At 51.3% G+C, this 13,607-nt stretch overlaps 1 protein-coding gene across 1 annotated transcript in view; it reads left to right on the top strand.

The window, feature by feature from the left end:
* LOC119102790 (cell adhesion molecule 2) overlaps positions 1–10,823 on the top strand; it is a 31,466-nt gene extending 20,643 nt beyond the window's left edge. The window contains exon 6 of the mRNA XM_037226244.1: positions 10,074–10,823. Within this exon, the coding sequence (XP_037082139.1) occupies positions 10,074–10,207 (134 nt within the window). The 3' untranslated portion in view covers positions 10,208–10,823. The remainder of the gene's footprint in view (positions 1–10,073) is intronic.
* Positions 10,824–13,607: the final 2,784 nt, after the last annotated feature.

The following is a 13,607-nucleotide window of genomic DNA, read 5'->3' as shown; positions in this document are numbered from 1 at the left end:
GCCCTCTCAGAGCTCGAATTGGCCTCTCAAGAACTTGAAAAGAGCAGCAGCAATATGCTCTTTTTCTACTTAAAATAAAATGACCCTCCCCGGCGCCCCAGAGTGGAACACACCGAAGAGTGGCGAGGGAAGTAAGTCCCCTTCGCCGCCTAGCTGTGTATTCGATTCTCATAATACATGCAGCATAAATATTGCACACGGTATGCCCAATGGATCCCTTATGTTCCACACCCGATCGATTGTACTGAAGCACCATTTCTGACTTTCGCGCAACCGACGAAAGTCCAAAAGCAGCGGTATTGGAACTACTTTGGCTTTCACCAACCGCCCCCCCCCCCCCGGACCTTTTTCAGCTTTGGGCGACTTAAGCGGCGTGGGAGCGAGCTGTTCAATCAGTAACTAGACGTGTTTCCCTACGGCATGTGCCGGTAAAGCCCAAAATGACGCTTTTTTGGATGCACGACGGTGCAAGTCCAGATGTCCGAGGCCTAAGAACTTGGTATCTGAAATCTGTTCCTGCAAGCACTGTATCCCTGCTCACGGAAATAGTAAATGTCTTTTCCAGGACAGCTGTCCGCTCCATTCGCGGGCCGCCTTAGCCCGTAATCCACGGTCCGTACTGTCTTTGGAGGCGGTGGGGTGACTTTTTGGACCATTTTATGTACCCCCGGTGGTTGTAATGACGTGCATTAGATGCAATGTGCTTCATGCATTGGCCTTCCTCTCGCCCCCCCCCCCCCCCCCCCCACCGAGCGGCCACCTTCTCGGCTCATTTTCCCAGCAACAGCTTCGCCCCTCAGGCCCCGAATCAGGTGACGGTTAATGCTTCTGCGTCTGCGTTAACCACTGCGCGTCTGGGAAACCAGAGGTACGGGAGGTCTACATCGTGCTTTATCTGTATACATAGGTAGTTGGTGCTAGGAAAATACTCGCTAGCACCGGGCAAGGTAAGCAGTTTGAATTCAAAGAACCATGGCGCTCGCCGCTTGATTTTTACTGGCTGTTACACCAATGAACAGACGACGAAGGAAACTTAGCATTCTTAAGCAGAGGTACCAGTGCTATGCAAACATGTCTCATCACGGCCAATTTCAAGGAACTGCGACTAAAAATCGAGCCAACCGCCGTGTTCCGAGTCCTGTTTGTGAAGCAGTGTTCCAGCCTTGTTGACGCCGCTTGGTCGTGTCGTGCACCATCATCTCCGGCGACTGTCGCTTGACGACGAGCATTAGCGCGTAGGAACTGCTCGAGAAGCCTTTGTTCATTGTCTTATCACGTAATAAAAGCTGACGCAGCCATCGGGACCGCTCACCTTGCGCTGCCACGCGGCCAACTCAGCCCCCCCCCCCCTTCCCCCCCACCACAACCACCCCCCCCCCCCCTCCACGACCGCCCTTCTTGAGACGGCTTTGAGACGGACTGGTGCTGCGGCAGTTTAATTCAGCTGCATACTGTCAACTTTTCATTCATTCATATGTGATGCCTTACCGTGAAAGAGGGATGATATCATCCTCCAGGGGCCGCCGCCGGTTACTGGGGCGCCAATGCTTACGCATGGTAAAGGTGGCAGGTGAGGTTCTAAAAGTATATTATCGTTTATTATTTGTTTTGTATTCTGACGAGCAAAGCCTGCAGGAGAGATGGCCCCGAGTCGCCTGGCCTGGCAGGTATCCGGACACTTTCTGTCATTACGCTACGCCTGAGGTGCTATTTTAGCCCCATGGCACGTAATACTGCGGTGGTGGGGCGGAATCTCTGCCACTGAACTGCCGGAGTACGGGACTGAGCGTGACATACGGCAGCGGACCGTTGTATGAGCGTGGTTCGCGATGGTGCTGAAGTGCAGGCAGCACAAAGACGGAAGTTTCATCGTCACACGTATTCAATTTCCTCTGTCATGCTAGGAGCTATAGGCTCCATCATGCCGCACGGACGCCTATGAATCTGCAACGTCTTGCCTTAACACGCGCTCGGGTGGAGGGGGTCAAATTGATCCCCGCCAAAGGTTTTTCCAGAATGGTTTCCGACCGGCGTGGCGCAGCCGCGCCAAATTTTGCATAGCTGTAGACAATTGAAGAGCGGATCGTCTGATAGAAAAAAAATTAGATGTGCCTTGTACGGTCGCTGACTTATGGCAGGTCAAAGTCAGGTCATGGCTTCAGCGAAAACAATTTCTAGGGAGTCGTCCAGTCTGATGTAATAACGGAGTGTTAGACGAAGTCATGCATCCCTGAGATGCTTCCTTAGGCACCAAAAATATTGGATGAGCAAATAACGTTGACATAAGGTCAGTTATGAAGGTTAAACCAAGGTCAAAACCAACCTAATTTATTACTCTAGGGCTTGCTGTATGGAATAGTTTGTGGTACTCATTTCGAATTTATTGACAACAGGAATCGCATTATACATCTTTCATTGACTTCTTAGAGGTTAGAACAGGTCATTGACCTAAGATGGTGGGGTCGAAATTTTGTTTTAAGAACATGCTGCTTAGCGTAATCTTTGTCGCTTATTCAAATACAAAACTCAGAGTAGTCTTGTACGGCTTTGGTCACCATGACCTTCAAAAGGTCAAACAAGGCCACTGACCTCAAGTGGGCTTGTGATCTTTTGCTTAGAAACAGTTGCCTGGGTTCTGGGGGCACTTAAGAGACCAACCTGGAATTTGACCTTGTTTGACGTGATTGAACCTGAAGGTTACAACCCAGGAAGTTCTAACTTTCACCTAAGTGGGCTCACGTACAGGCCAAGACACTCTGTGAATTTGGTGCCTCTAGCTTTCTTAGTTCCCAAGATCTCAGTTGGGGTCAAAGTGACCCCTCACCCCCACCCGAGCGAAGGGTGTCTAGCCGGCCACTCGGGCGCGTGTTAAAACTAATATGTCCTGAAGGTTACACCTCTTTATTCTCCAAACACTATGGGCGCTTATTTAAAGACCCAAGGTCACCCAAGGCTACCCTGGGCCCTTAGGGTGCCCTTTGAGTCCCAAGAACCTCTGCAACGCCCTCGTAATGTTTTCGGGCCTCAGTGACGCCCTTTTAGTACCTTGGGGGCCCCTCCAGAATTTGTCCCACTATTTTATTTTTAGGGTGTCCGTCTAGCCCAAGGGGTGTCATTTCCGGATATAAGGGAAGTCATTTGAATTTTTCCCGTCCATTTAAACCTAGAGAACGCGTTCAAACCCCAGCAGCACTCTTTGAGCCCTCGGAACCACCCCTCAGAAGTTTATGCTCTTTTGTTTGGACGTCCTTTTGTTCTTTAAGACGTTATTCTAGGTATCAGGACCCATTTTCAGACCTCAAGGACGCTCTGGAAGCTCTAAGGGGTGGCCCTTCTGGGAGAAGAACACCCTTCTGTTCTAAAAGGAGTTTCTTTCACCCCCGGGACATATTTTCATGCGTCGGGGGCGCCTTATTGGCCATCGGAGGCGCCTTTCCAGGCTGTGGGCTCCTCGAGGACGCCACTCGTTCCTTTGGGGCGCCCTTTAATCTTTAAGGCGTTTTTCTAGACTTAGTGACGTGAATTCAAATCACAAGGACACCCCTTTAGCTCTCGGGAGCTCTATCTGGGTATTGGGTGATCTTTTGTTCTTTTAGGGCGTCTTGGACCTGGTCTCGGAACATATTTGAAACGTTAGCGACGCCCTTTTAGCTCTCAGGGCTTCCCTCCGGGGTTTGAGGAACCCTTTAATTCCGTAGGGCGTTCCTCTTATCCTCGGGACGCATTTCCGCATTCCAGGGGCGCTCTTTGAGCCATCGGGCTGTTGGGGCGCCATTTTATTGCCAAGGGCGCTCTTCTTGCCCTCGGGACATAGACAACGCGAGTGCCGGATTGGGTCCTCGGAGGGCGCCGTCCCAGTACGGAAGCTTTCCATGTTCTTTTACTCTTCAGGACATTCGTCTAGACTTCGGGACATATTTTCAAACCACATGGGCGCTCTTTCAGTCATCAGGGGCGCCTTTCCTCTTTCCCAAGGCGTGGGGCACCTTTGGATCGTCATCACCATTGACCACTCGCCCCGCTTCGGTCCGTGCAGAGAGCCTACGGAGAACGCTATGCCCAGCGTCGAGATTTATGTCGCTAAGATTTGCAAGCGCGCATGTTCAAAGCTACCTAGCATGAGTTGCATCACTGATTGATTCTGACTGACTGTTGAACATTTCCAGATACACATGGCGTCAACGGAAGTTATATTAATAAAAATTGTTGGCCCATTTCGATTGAAAATCGTCTTTAGCGAGGTTCCCAATACATCAGTACCTCAGGGTGTCGCCGACACTTACCTGAAGTGCTCAGGCGCCCCCTTCCCCTTCCCCGCGCCGGCTTGCTCCCACGTAGACGAGTGCGTGTAGAAGCTATGGTGCCTCCGCGGAGGCTAGGCGTGCCCTGCTCTGGTAGAGATTAGTCGTTGATCACGACTCCGGAGGTTTTGTATGCCGTGGATGCGCCGTGGTCGTGTGCATCCCCTAGGGATTTTTTCGGGGGGTGTATTTTTGTCAGCGCTATAGGGAGACGCCGAATAAGGACCTGACTGCGCGGGAGACGCCGACTAAGGATCCGACTGGCGGGAGACGCCGACTAAGGACCTGACTGCGCGGGAGACGCCGACTAAGGACCTGACTGCGCGGGAGACGCCGACTAAGGATCGGACTGCGCGGGAGACGCCGACTAAGGATCCGACTGCACGGGAGACGCCGACTAAGGACTTGACTGCGCGCGAGATGCCGACTAAGGACCTGACTGCGGGAGAAACGCCGACTAAGGATCCGACTGCACGGGAGACGCCTGACTAAGGACTTGACTGCGCGCGAGACGCCGACTAAGGACCTGACTGCGGGAGAAACGCCGACTAAGGATCCGACTGCACGGGAGACGCCGACTAAGGACTTGACTGCGCGCGAGACGCCGACTAAGGACCTGACTGCGGGAGAAACTCGGCTCCTACGGACGTGACCAGATTTGCCATTGACCGTGGCGAGGCTCAGGAAAGAACTCTTGCCGCTAACTTCGGTGGCCGATTGCAAAACAGACAGAAAAACATGGGATGACCCAGCGTGATTTGTATCCCGCCTTTCTGTGTGTGTTTGATATATGAGAGCAGCCGGTTCGAACGAACACGGGCAGGCGGTACTGTCTGTCAGCGAACAAACAGGAGGCATTCCAATCTCGTGGTGGCCGGAATCAGCGATCGGATGGCTGAGCCGAGTGTGAATAAATGCTAGGAGGGGCTTTTCACCACGCACATTAATCAATGTACGTTCCCAATAATATGGCACTATAACGCTCGTGATGCTATGCTTTCTTGATAGTTGTCATATAGCCGATCACAAAGACAGCCATATGAAGTTGTTGAAAAGGCGGTGGCTTGCCTGAGTAGAGCTTTAGAGGAAACGTTAACAGAAGTATCAAAGTGCATGTGACCATGTACAGGTAAAAGCAGTTATGTTGCAAAGTAGCGTTACATTACCAGTTTTGCCCATTTTTCCAGGAGTCCATGCAGGGCCTTCTGGATCTCGGATTGAATCTTTTTGTGGAAGACAGTGAGCCCGAATGTCACGCCTTCCTCCTAATAACATCGTTAACTAAGTGATCAATACAACTAAGTGATCTGATGCCTGGGCACGGATGGCGTCTGTCGTCGCCTAATGACCGATGTCATCCTATGGCTCAGGAGTCTTGCAATGCATGCTCAAACGTTTTGTTTGAGAATAGCCAAGCGCGCCTGGAATTCGGTGGCGTCAAACTCAGGTGCATGCAATCACCGGAACTTATGCGGCTCAGGGGTGTGCACTCATCCAAAAAGCAATTTACTTCAATTTAATCCGTCGCCTTGGCGATTGGGTTCCTGGAACTATCGAAAAGAGCGAAATGGAAATACCGTTCTATAGCAATATTATTGCAGCCAGCAGATGTCATCGTGCGCCCGTCACGTGGCGGCGTCTGGCCGCGCGATAATGTCGACGATAATTGGACTTTGTCTGTCGGGCTACCTCGTCACAGCCGCAGCTTTGTCTGACACACCGACGGCATACCTAAGTGCTACAGGAAGACACCGAGCCGATGGCGACCAGAAACAAAGTCACCCGTAGCTCTTGTCCACAGACGGTCGCCGCGGCGACGGTTATCCCCGTTCAGCCAATATTGTTCTTGTCCAACCACCAGACAATCATTTGGGAGATTGGAGGGCCGGACCGGTTCGGTCTGTGGAGGACGGGGCCAATCGATGTGCAGGGCTGAGCCGGCTGCACCGCAATCAGAGCATCGAAACGCCCCGTTGAGGTTCGAGACCCCGGAAAAAATATATTGGGAGGCATTTGGCCGCGAGCCATCGAGTCGCTTCTCTCTTTGTTTCGACCCCTGGCAGGATTAGCCCCGTTAAGTCCGAATCACGCATTTGGCATTTAGGAGTTCTTACGGTCGATTGTTTTGGAACCATTAATAGGGTCAATTTAGAGGTTGAAAGTACTCTAGGTGGCGCTGATTAGTGATCACGTTACGGCCACGGTTGCACGAATGCTGGCTATGAATGCTGTTGTAAGACATGTTCCGAGGGACAATAGCTTCCGCATCCACAGCATGTGACGGTACAGAGGACGACGGCATGTACGCGTTTACCGGCCATTCCGTGGATGTAGGGAGAGTTGTGTGGAGCACATATAACAACACTGGTGGTCAGATCACCTGCACCTCTTGCAAAGCCTAAGATTACTGTTCTTACAGTAGATCAATGCATCGAAAATTGGCACAATTTACAGCCCTAACTACCTGCTACCCGAGGCAAACAAGAGTCTCCGATTCTAGAGAAGACCTTCAACAGTTCCATGCAGTTAGACATGCACCCGGGCGGCCGGCTGACTACGACGCGCTCGGTTGGGATGGGGGTTAATTTGACCCCCTGAGATCTAAAACTGAGAGGGATAGCAAACTGATACGCCAAATACACGGTGTAGGTAGGCCTAAAAATGAATTCCCTTTTTCCATATTTGAGCTTCCTAGGTCTTGACATTTGGGTCAAACAAGGTCAAATAAGGTCGAACTCAAGAATGGTGTCCCAAGTAACCTCAGACCTTCTCATGCCTGGAGCCAAGATACCTGTTCTAAGCAAAACATAAACTGTGTCCCTTTCAGGGCAGTGACCTCGTTTGACCTTAAGAAGGCCATGGTGACCAAAAACCTGCGACATTGTTCTGATTTTTGAATTGGAACAACCGTCAAGGATAACACTGGGCGGTATGTTCCTAAAGAAAAAGGTCAATCCGGGTCATCTTAGATCAGTGACCGCCTCCGGCCATCACGACGGTGGTAGGAAATGCCTGTTTCCGTCCCTGCTATTAACGAATACGAGATAAGCACCATAACCTACCCGATAAACAGCTATCTGACAAAAAGACAGATTGGTTTCGACCTCCGTCTGACCTTCGTATCTGACTGGAGGTGAATGGATTTGTTGTAGTTCTAAATCGAATTGTCTGATTGTCTGAGAAACTATCTCAGAGATGTACGGCTTCGTCCAACACTCCACTAGCGGATCGGACTGAACTCTTCCCGTTCTCCGAACGCCGTTCGGAAATTATTCTTTAAAAATACCTTGGAACGGCTCCCTCCCGAGCATGTGTGAACCAAATGTTTAATGTTTGTCACTGTCGAATGACCAATTTGGGATATTTCAGCTGAACGCGTTTCTGCATTTATTCAGATCACGAAGCTGGGCTTGTACCAGTGAAGTGCTTGAACGGTCGCCTTCGCTTCCAGGAGAAACCTTGTGTATTGTGTATATATTTATGCAGTGCATTAAATCCATGGATTTCGTTCCAACCAGTGTAAGTCATGGGTGCGATATCGTATCAGGTTGCCGACAAAGGTCACGTCCAACAAAGAGCCCGTGTGATAGCCAATGCCGCGAGTGACACACATGCTGCTACCCTGGCATTGGTGGCTAATAAATAGAGCTGTTGTTTTCTGAGAAGCTAAATTCTACAGAATTCTGCGGGCGAGCTTGCATCCCCTTCCAAAGGTTTGTGTAGATAACTGTCCCAATATTACCCTATTTTTGCCTGAGACACTGGGACCTAAGCGCGCTCAAGTCGGGTCTCCTGCGCGCCTGCCGAACGGTAGCGCGGGCAGCTGTCACAGCTGCAGGCTAACATCGGCTGACATACTTTAAAAGACGCATCTAGATTATCCGCCAGTGACGTCGTCGGTTAGAAGGCGCACGTTGACCATACGCGCCTGCACTGCTGCTGCTGCTGCTGTCCTGAACGTGCCACTGCGAGTGCCAGTCGACTGAGCGATGCCGAAGGCCCTGGCCGCCGCTGCGGCTACAACACGATCAGGACTGGCAGCAACACTATGACATTGGAACGTGAATGTCAAGATGACCTTTGCCAGCAGAGTTCGCCATAATGGCCGGCAATCCCCACGGTGAACTTTAGCTTGATATGTGTGCCGCACCCAATTTCCTGTCGAGCTGTCGAGCATAGTCGTGTTGCTTGGTCAGCAACGCGGGAGAGGTGCCCCGGCGACCCCGATCTTTCCAAAATGTTAGAGCACCAGTCCCATATTTTGGCCGGAACTGCTGTACCCCAGCACGTACGCTCATGTGTGTGCGCACGCGCATGCGGTTGAATTTTACACACAAAAAAAATGTTCTGTGATGAATTTAATGTCAATGAATGATGCAACCTGAACACGACGACACCTTTAACAAATTTTACGCGAACCGGAAAGCGGTTTTGCATTGGCACTGACCGGGCCTAGTATTGACCTTGATGTGGACTTGACGTGACTTGACCCTGGTCTGACTTTATCTTTTATTCAAATTTGAGTGACATTGTGATACATATGTGATGCGGAAAAACGTAGGGTTTCGTTTGGCGTAGTGTTATCATCTACAGCTATTTTATGGAGGATTACCGGACCTTGAAGATGTTAGGCAATCTGTGGTTTATCAAGGCCTTTGACATAACCTCCACACTATTATTCGCGTCAATCATGTCAACATAACACTTTCTGAATAAGAATGACCAGAGAAATAGGTTTTCCGCCAAATTATCTGGACCGACAGCCAAATAATGATGGAACAAAAGGATCAAAAGTCATCCCTCACGTTAGCGGTTGCCAATCATTGGTTGGGCTGTGAGGTATCACGGAGTTGCAAGCGTTTTAGTGATAGGCTGATGCATGCTGTTATCCTGTCAGGTGCCAAACACACTGAGGGGTGTAATGCAATGTGTCGATTGCTCAAATCACGCTTTCGCGTGCAATCAGCCTGATAAGTGACTTACATATTTAATTATGTGGTGCGACGTGATGATTGATAACCCTTCCTGCTTGGTACGCATATTTGTTGTGTTTATGATTCATGCGATGTTTTATATGAAAGCATGACTCGCTAGTTAGGCGATGTTACCAAATCATTGAAACGCCTTGCCCCAAATCATCTTCCTTAACCCTTGATATATTTTACGCAGTTATTTTTGTGGTGGCGATTAGATCACAGGGATCGCTGGTATGGCTTCTCGCAATTACCACATGGGCCAACTGGTCCGATACCATTACCGTTTTTCTCCGGTCTTTTATCCAGTTAATGCTGTGGGATTTATGTTGAGTCACGCAGCGGCATGATGCAGGTCCGCAATAGCAAATGGAGTTGTTGTCTGGACCGGCATTGATAGGGCCGGAATACACGTCAGCTGCCATTCGCCACATGCGAGTTGGTGTTCCATCTGTTTGAACTTTCGCCGCTTGCTGTTACTGTTTTTCGCTGTTCTGTTTACAACTGTTGGCCATCATCAGTCGTTATCACCACTATCATCAGTATAGCTGTTTCGTTTTGGTTTTGATTGGAAAATGCCTACACACCACTAATGCTGTGTCAAATACCACTATGCATTATATAAATTATCTACGTGAAATGCAGGAATACGGCTTGTTCTGGATTATGGACCGCCTCCTCGACCTTCGCAAAGTAACTGTCCCTTTGCAGTGGCCGCCAATTAGCTCCGCGCTGTTCTGACCCCGGCAGCGCCAGTGACCCGACATCGGGACTGTAACGCGTCTCCTGATGCCCGCAGGCGGTCAGCGGCCCGAGGCGATGCACACGGGCGGGTCATGTGACGGCCGGCCCGGCCGGCCAGCCTGGCTCCTGTCTCCGCTGCTGCTGCTGCTGCTGCTGCTGGTGACCCGCCTGCTGGTCACGTGCCGGTAGTGCTGCCGCTGGAGTCGCAGCGCCGCGCCCCCGACAAACGCCGGCCTTTCGTCACATCACAGTGACCTGGCGATGACCCGGCGGGCACACTGGGACCACCTGGTGATGAACCGGCGGACATGCAGTGACCTGGCGATGACGCTGCGGTGAGGCGGTGACTCGATGATGGCCCGGCGGTCATGCAGTGCCCCTGTGATGACTCGACGGTCGTTCCGTGGTTTGATGATGACCCGAGGAGCTCTGTACAGTGGCGAAGGCACGGTGATCGAACACTACAATCACTGTTCACACTACAAAGTGACGCTGCAGCACTCGGCTGTGACCTGGTGATGCCCGCGCGCCCCGTGAGACGAAACTACCGCGGTCAACGCGATGCAACGACCGCCATGCTTTGACCGAGAGCGTCGCCGGTGGGCGCCGCGTGACCTCACATTGACCTGGACACGGCCGGTGGGCGGCGGCGACTCTGGCACCCAATCGTCGGGCCGCGCCCCAGTCACAGCCTTGACCCCAGGATAGCCCCTCTGTCGAGAGGGCGGACACCGCAGACTGCAGTTACCTCCGGCCCCGCGCCCGGCTCCCAGACGCCGGGACAGGCGTGCCGTGCGGCCGGGCAGCGCGGCGCCGGAGGAGACTGAGGGCCGGCCGCGGCGATGAGCGCCGCCGCACGGCCGGGTGACGGTGCGGCCCTGGTGGTGATCCGGCTGACCCGCTGCGTCCGCCGACCCGGTCGGGCCAGCGGCGCAGACAGCAACGGCTCCCTGGACAGGTGAGAACACGCCGCCGGACGGCACCGCCGGCTGTGAGCTCAGCGGCGCTCCGGAGTGGCGCGTCAGGCCGCGGCCGCACCCTCCGCGGAAAACCAGTCTGGCCGGTGGCCGTATTTCAGCAGTTTCTCCGGTTTCCTGAAATGGTCGCCAGCGAAGCATACGTTACACTTTAATTTCCTTAACTCGCAGTCGTAACTTTCACGGACAGGCTACCTCACTACATTGCGTTCAAGTGTGTGGCGCGATGACCAGCGCTGCTTTCTTATATATGTAAAGATATTTAAATCCTCTGATTTGTGCTTGCAGATCATAGTTTGCGAAAGTCGTGCATGAAGAATGGGCTTACGCCGGTATTTAAGTTTTCGTTTGGTTCAGAAGCAGCAGAATACAATGTTTCCTCGTTATTTAATTCGTTGTAAAAGAGTGTTAAATTATCGCTATAAATTATCCCTAAATAGTAGGCTACAGAGCCATGCGTAAGCAATGCGTCACCACTTTTTAACCACATGGTTTTATCAACATGACCTTATCACCCTAGTTAAATGTTACATTATATCTTCCTACCTTGGCGATATATTTTCATGCAGACGTCTTCCAGCTGAAGATATTAGCAAATAACTTCGTCACCCACATGCCGGGCGACGCCTGATGGGCATCATATATCTTCCCATTGGCCTGATGGGCTAAAAGTGCACCAGGCATTCAGCTGCTGACACTGCAACGGGCCAGCCCCACCCACTGCGTGTCCAGTGCTGGCTGTCAGCACACGTCATGGGCCCAGCGACCGCACCCGCCCGGCCGGGACCGCCTTCGGCCGTCCGCACCCGGACGGGTCGGCGCTGCCCCGTCTCTGGGCCGGTTCGACGCGGTCACGACGGCGGCGGTTTCTATTTCGCTATTGATCGGCCCGGCGAACGGGGCGGCGGAGCCGTCCTGCCGCCCCTATTACCTTTGGGAGGGCCCGGCCGCGCCACCGCCGCCGTTCATAATGGGATAGTTTGCACCGAGAACGCACCGCCGCCCGACAGCTCGGGCGGCGGCGCGTGTGATGACACCCGCGGAGCAGCTCAAATATACAGGATGGCCCGACCGACGCCTCGGCGTGCTCTAGGCGTTGCATGCTTAGCGATCATCATCATTTCCCGTTGGCGGGCAAGACTGCCGTCGCCGGTGATGGTACACGTGTCTTCTTTCACCGTCAACTTGATGAATGTGATTGCTCATTTTCAAATGCCTCGTCCGCGCGCGATGTGCACTGCATGGCGCATGAAAACCGGAACGGCACACATGAGTGGGCGCGCTGTTGCAATTCCAGAAAGTGGACCCCGACTAGCGGGTACGACAGTAATGCCCTACGTGGAGCTATTTTTAGACATGTTCACGCTTGCGTCGTAGTCCATCGGACCGACTGTTTTCCATTTCCATTGTATACCGCGACGAGGTCTGCGGTGTTTCTCTTTGGTGCCGCTTGGCCTCGGGTACCCATCAACTGCAGGCGTAATGCCAGGCTGTATCCATACAGTGCAGGTGCCTGTAAAGAAAATCAATGGTCACTTGTGGTGATACTTGTCGTCAATATGCGTGATTGACGTGACTAGGTTTTGAATACTTTTGCTATAGTTATCTAAGAGATTTATGATCAAGGGTTATCATAACTTTCACAATGTTTATCACCAAACGGAATTTTAAGCCTTATGCATTGCAATATGCAATATGCATATGCAATATAATTTCTATTCGGGCTGACAAGGTCTCGGTGAGTCAGCAAAGGCTACCACACAATATACTTTATCACGCTATACCATATCCTGCAATGCATATTACAACATGGCAAGTACACTATACAATATACTATAATTCACGATGCAATATGGCCACTACCGTACATAATACAAGAAACTAAAACTTTAAAAGAGATACTAATACATAAATATTCGCAATATACCAACACTACTGCAAAAGCCCACTGCACAATTAGCAGGCCAACCAGTCGAAAGTGCGATGCCTGGCTGTGTCCACGCAGCATGGTGTTCTGTGGAGAAAAGCTTTCATTGCTTGTTTGTGATGATGCCGTGGTCCTCAAAATGTGGTTAACTTACGCGATCATCTGCAAGCAACACAATGAAATAATGCACAGAGCTAAGCCATTGTGACGGATTTGTGATAATGAAAGAAATGCGCACTAGAAGTTTTAATTTTAATAACCTTTTGGCGCAAGATTTGGTACAATCACCATCGCTTTCGTTTTCACCGTTTTTAGGCGTCAACCCCTTGGATGTTTCAACTCATAGAAGGAACTAGAAATCAATCGGATTTTAATTGATTTCCGTAGGTGACAGCGGCATCAGGACGGATTCGCTTTTCCTTTGGAAATGCTTGATGGCGTAATGCTTTCATCACATAGTCACGCTCCTGGCCATTTTGGCGTATGCCTAATTTTAACTGCCTAAGCTTTAATAGCAAAAGAAACCATCTTAAAAACATTTTTAAGCAGCTCGGTCCATAGTTAGAGCTAGGTCGGTGCTAGTTTGATGACGGTTCACAGGGGTGGGCGTAGACACAAGAGACATCATACACCATAAAGCAGGTCGGGAACTGCACGACAAGAATAGATGCAAGACTGCTCTTTG

This window comes from Pollicipes pollicipes, unplaced genomic scaffold, assembly GCF_011947565.3.
Source record: "Pollicipes pollicipes isolate AB1234 unplaced genomic scaffold, Ppol_2.1 Scaffold_5724;HRSCAF=6776_pilon_pilon_pilon, whole genome shotgun sequence".
NCBI lineage: Eukaryota > Metazoa > Arthropoda > Thecostraca > Pollicipedomorpha > Pollicipedidae > Pollicipes > Pollicipes pollicipes.
Note: the sequence above shows the minus strand (reverse complement) of the source record. Positions and strands in the feature narration are given on the sequence as shown.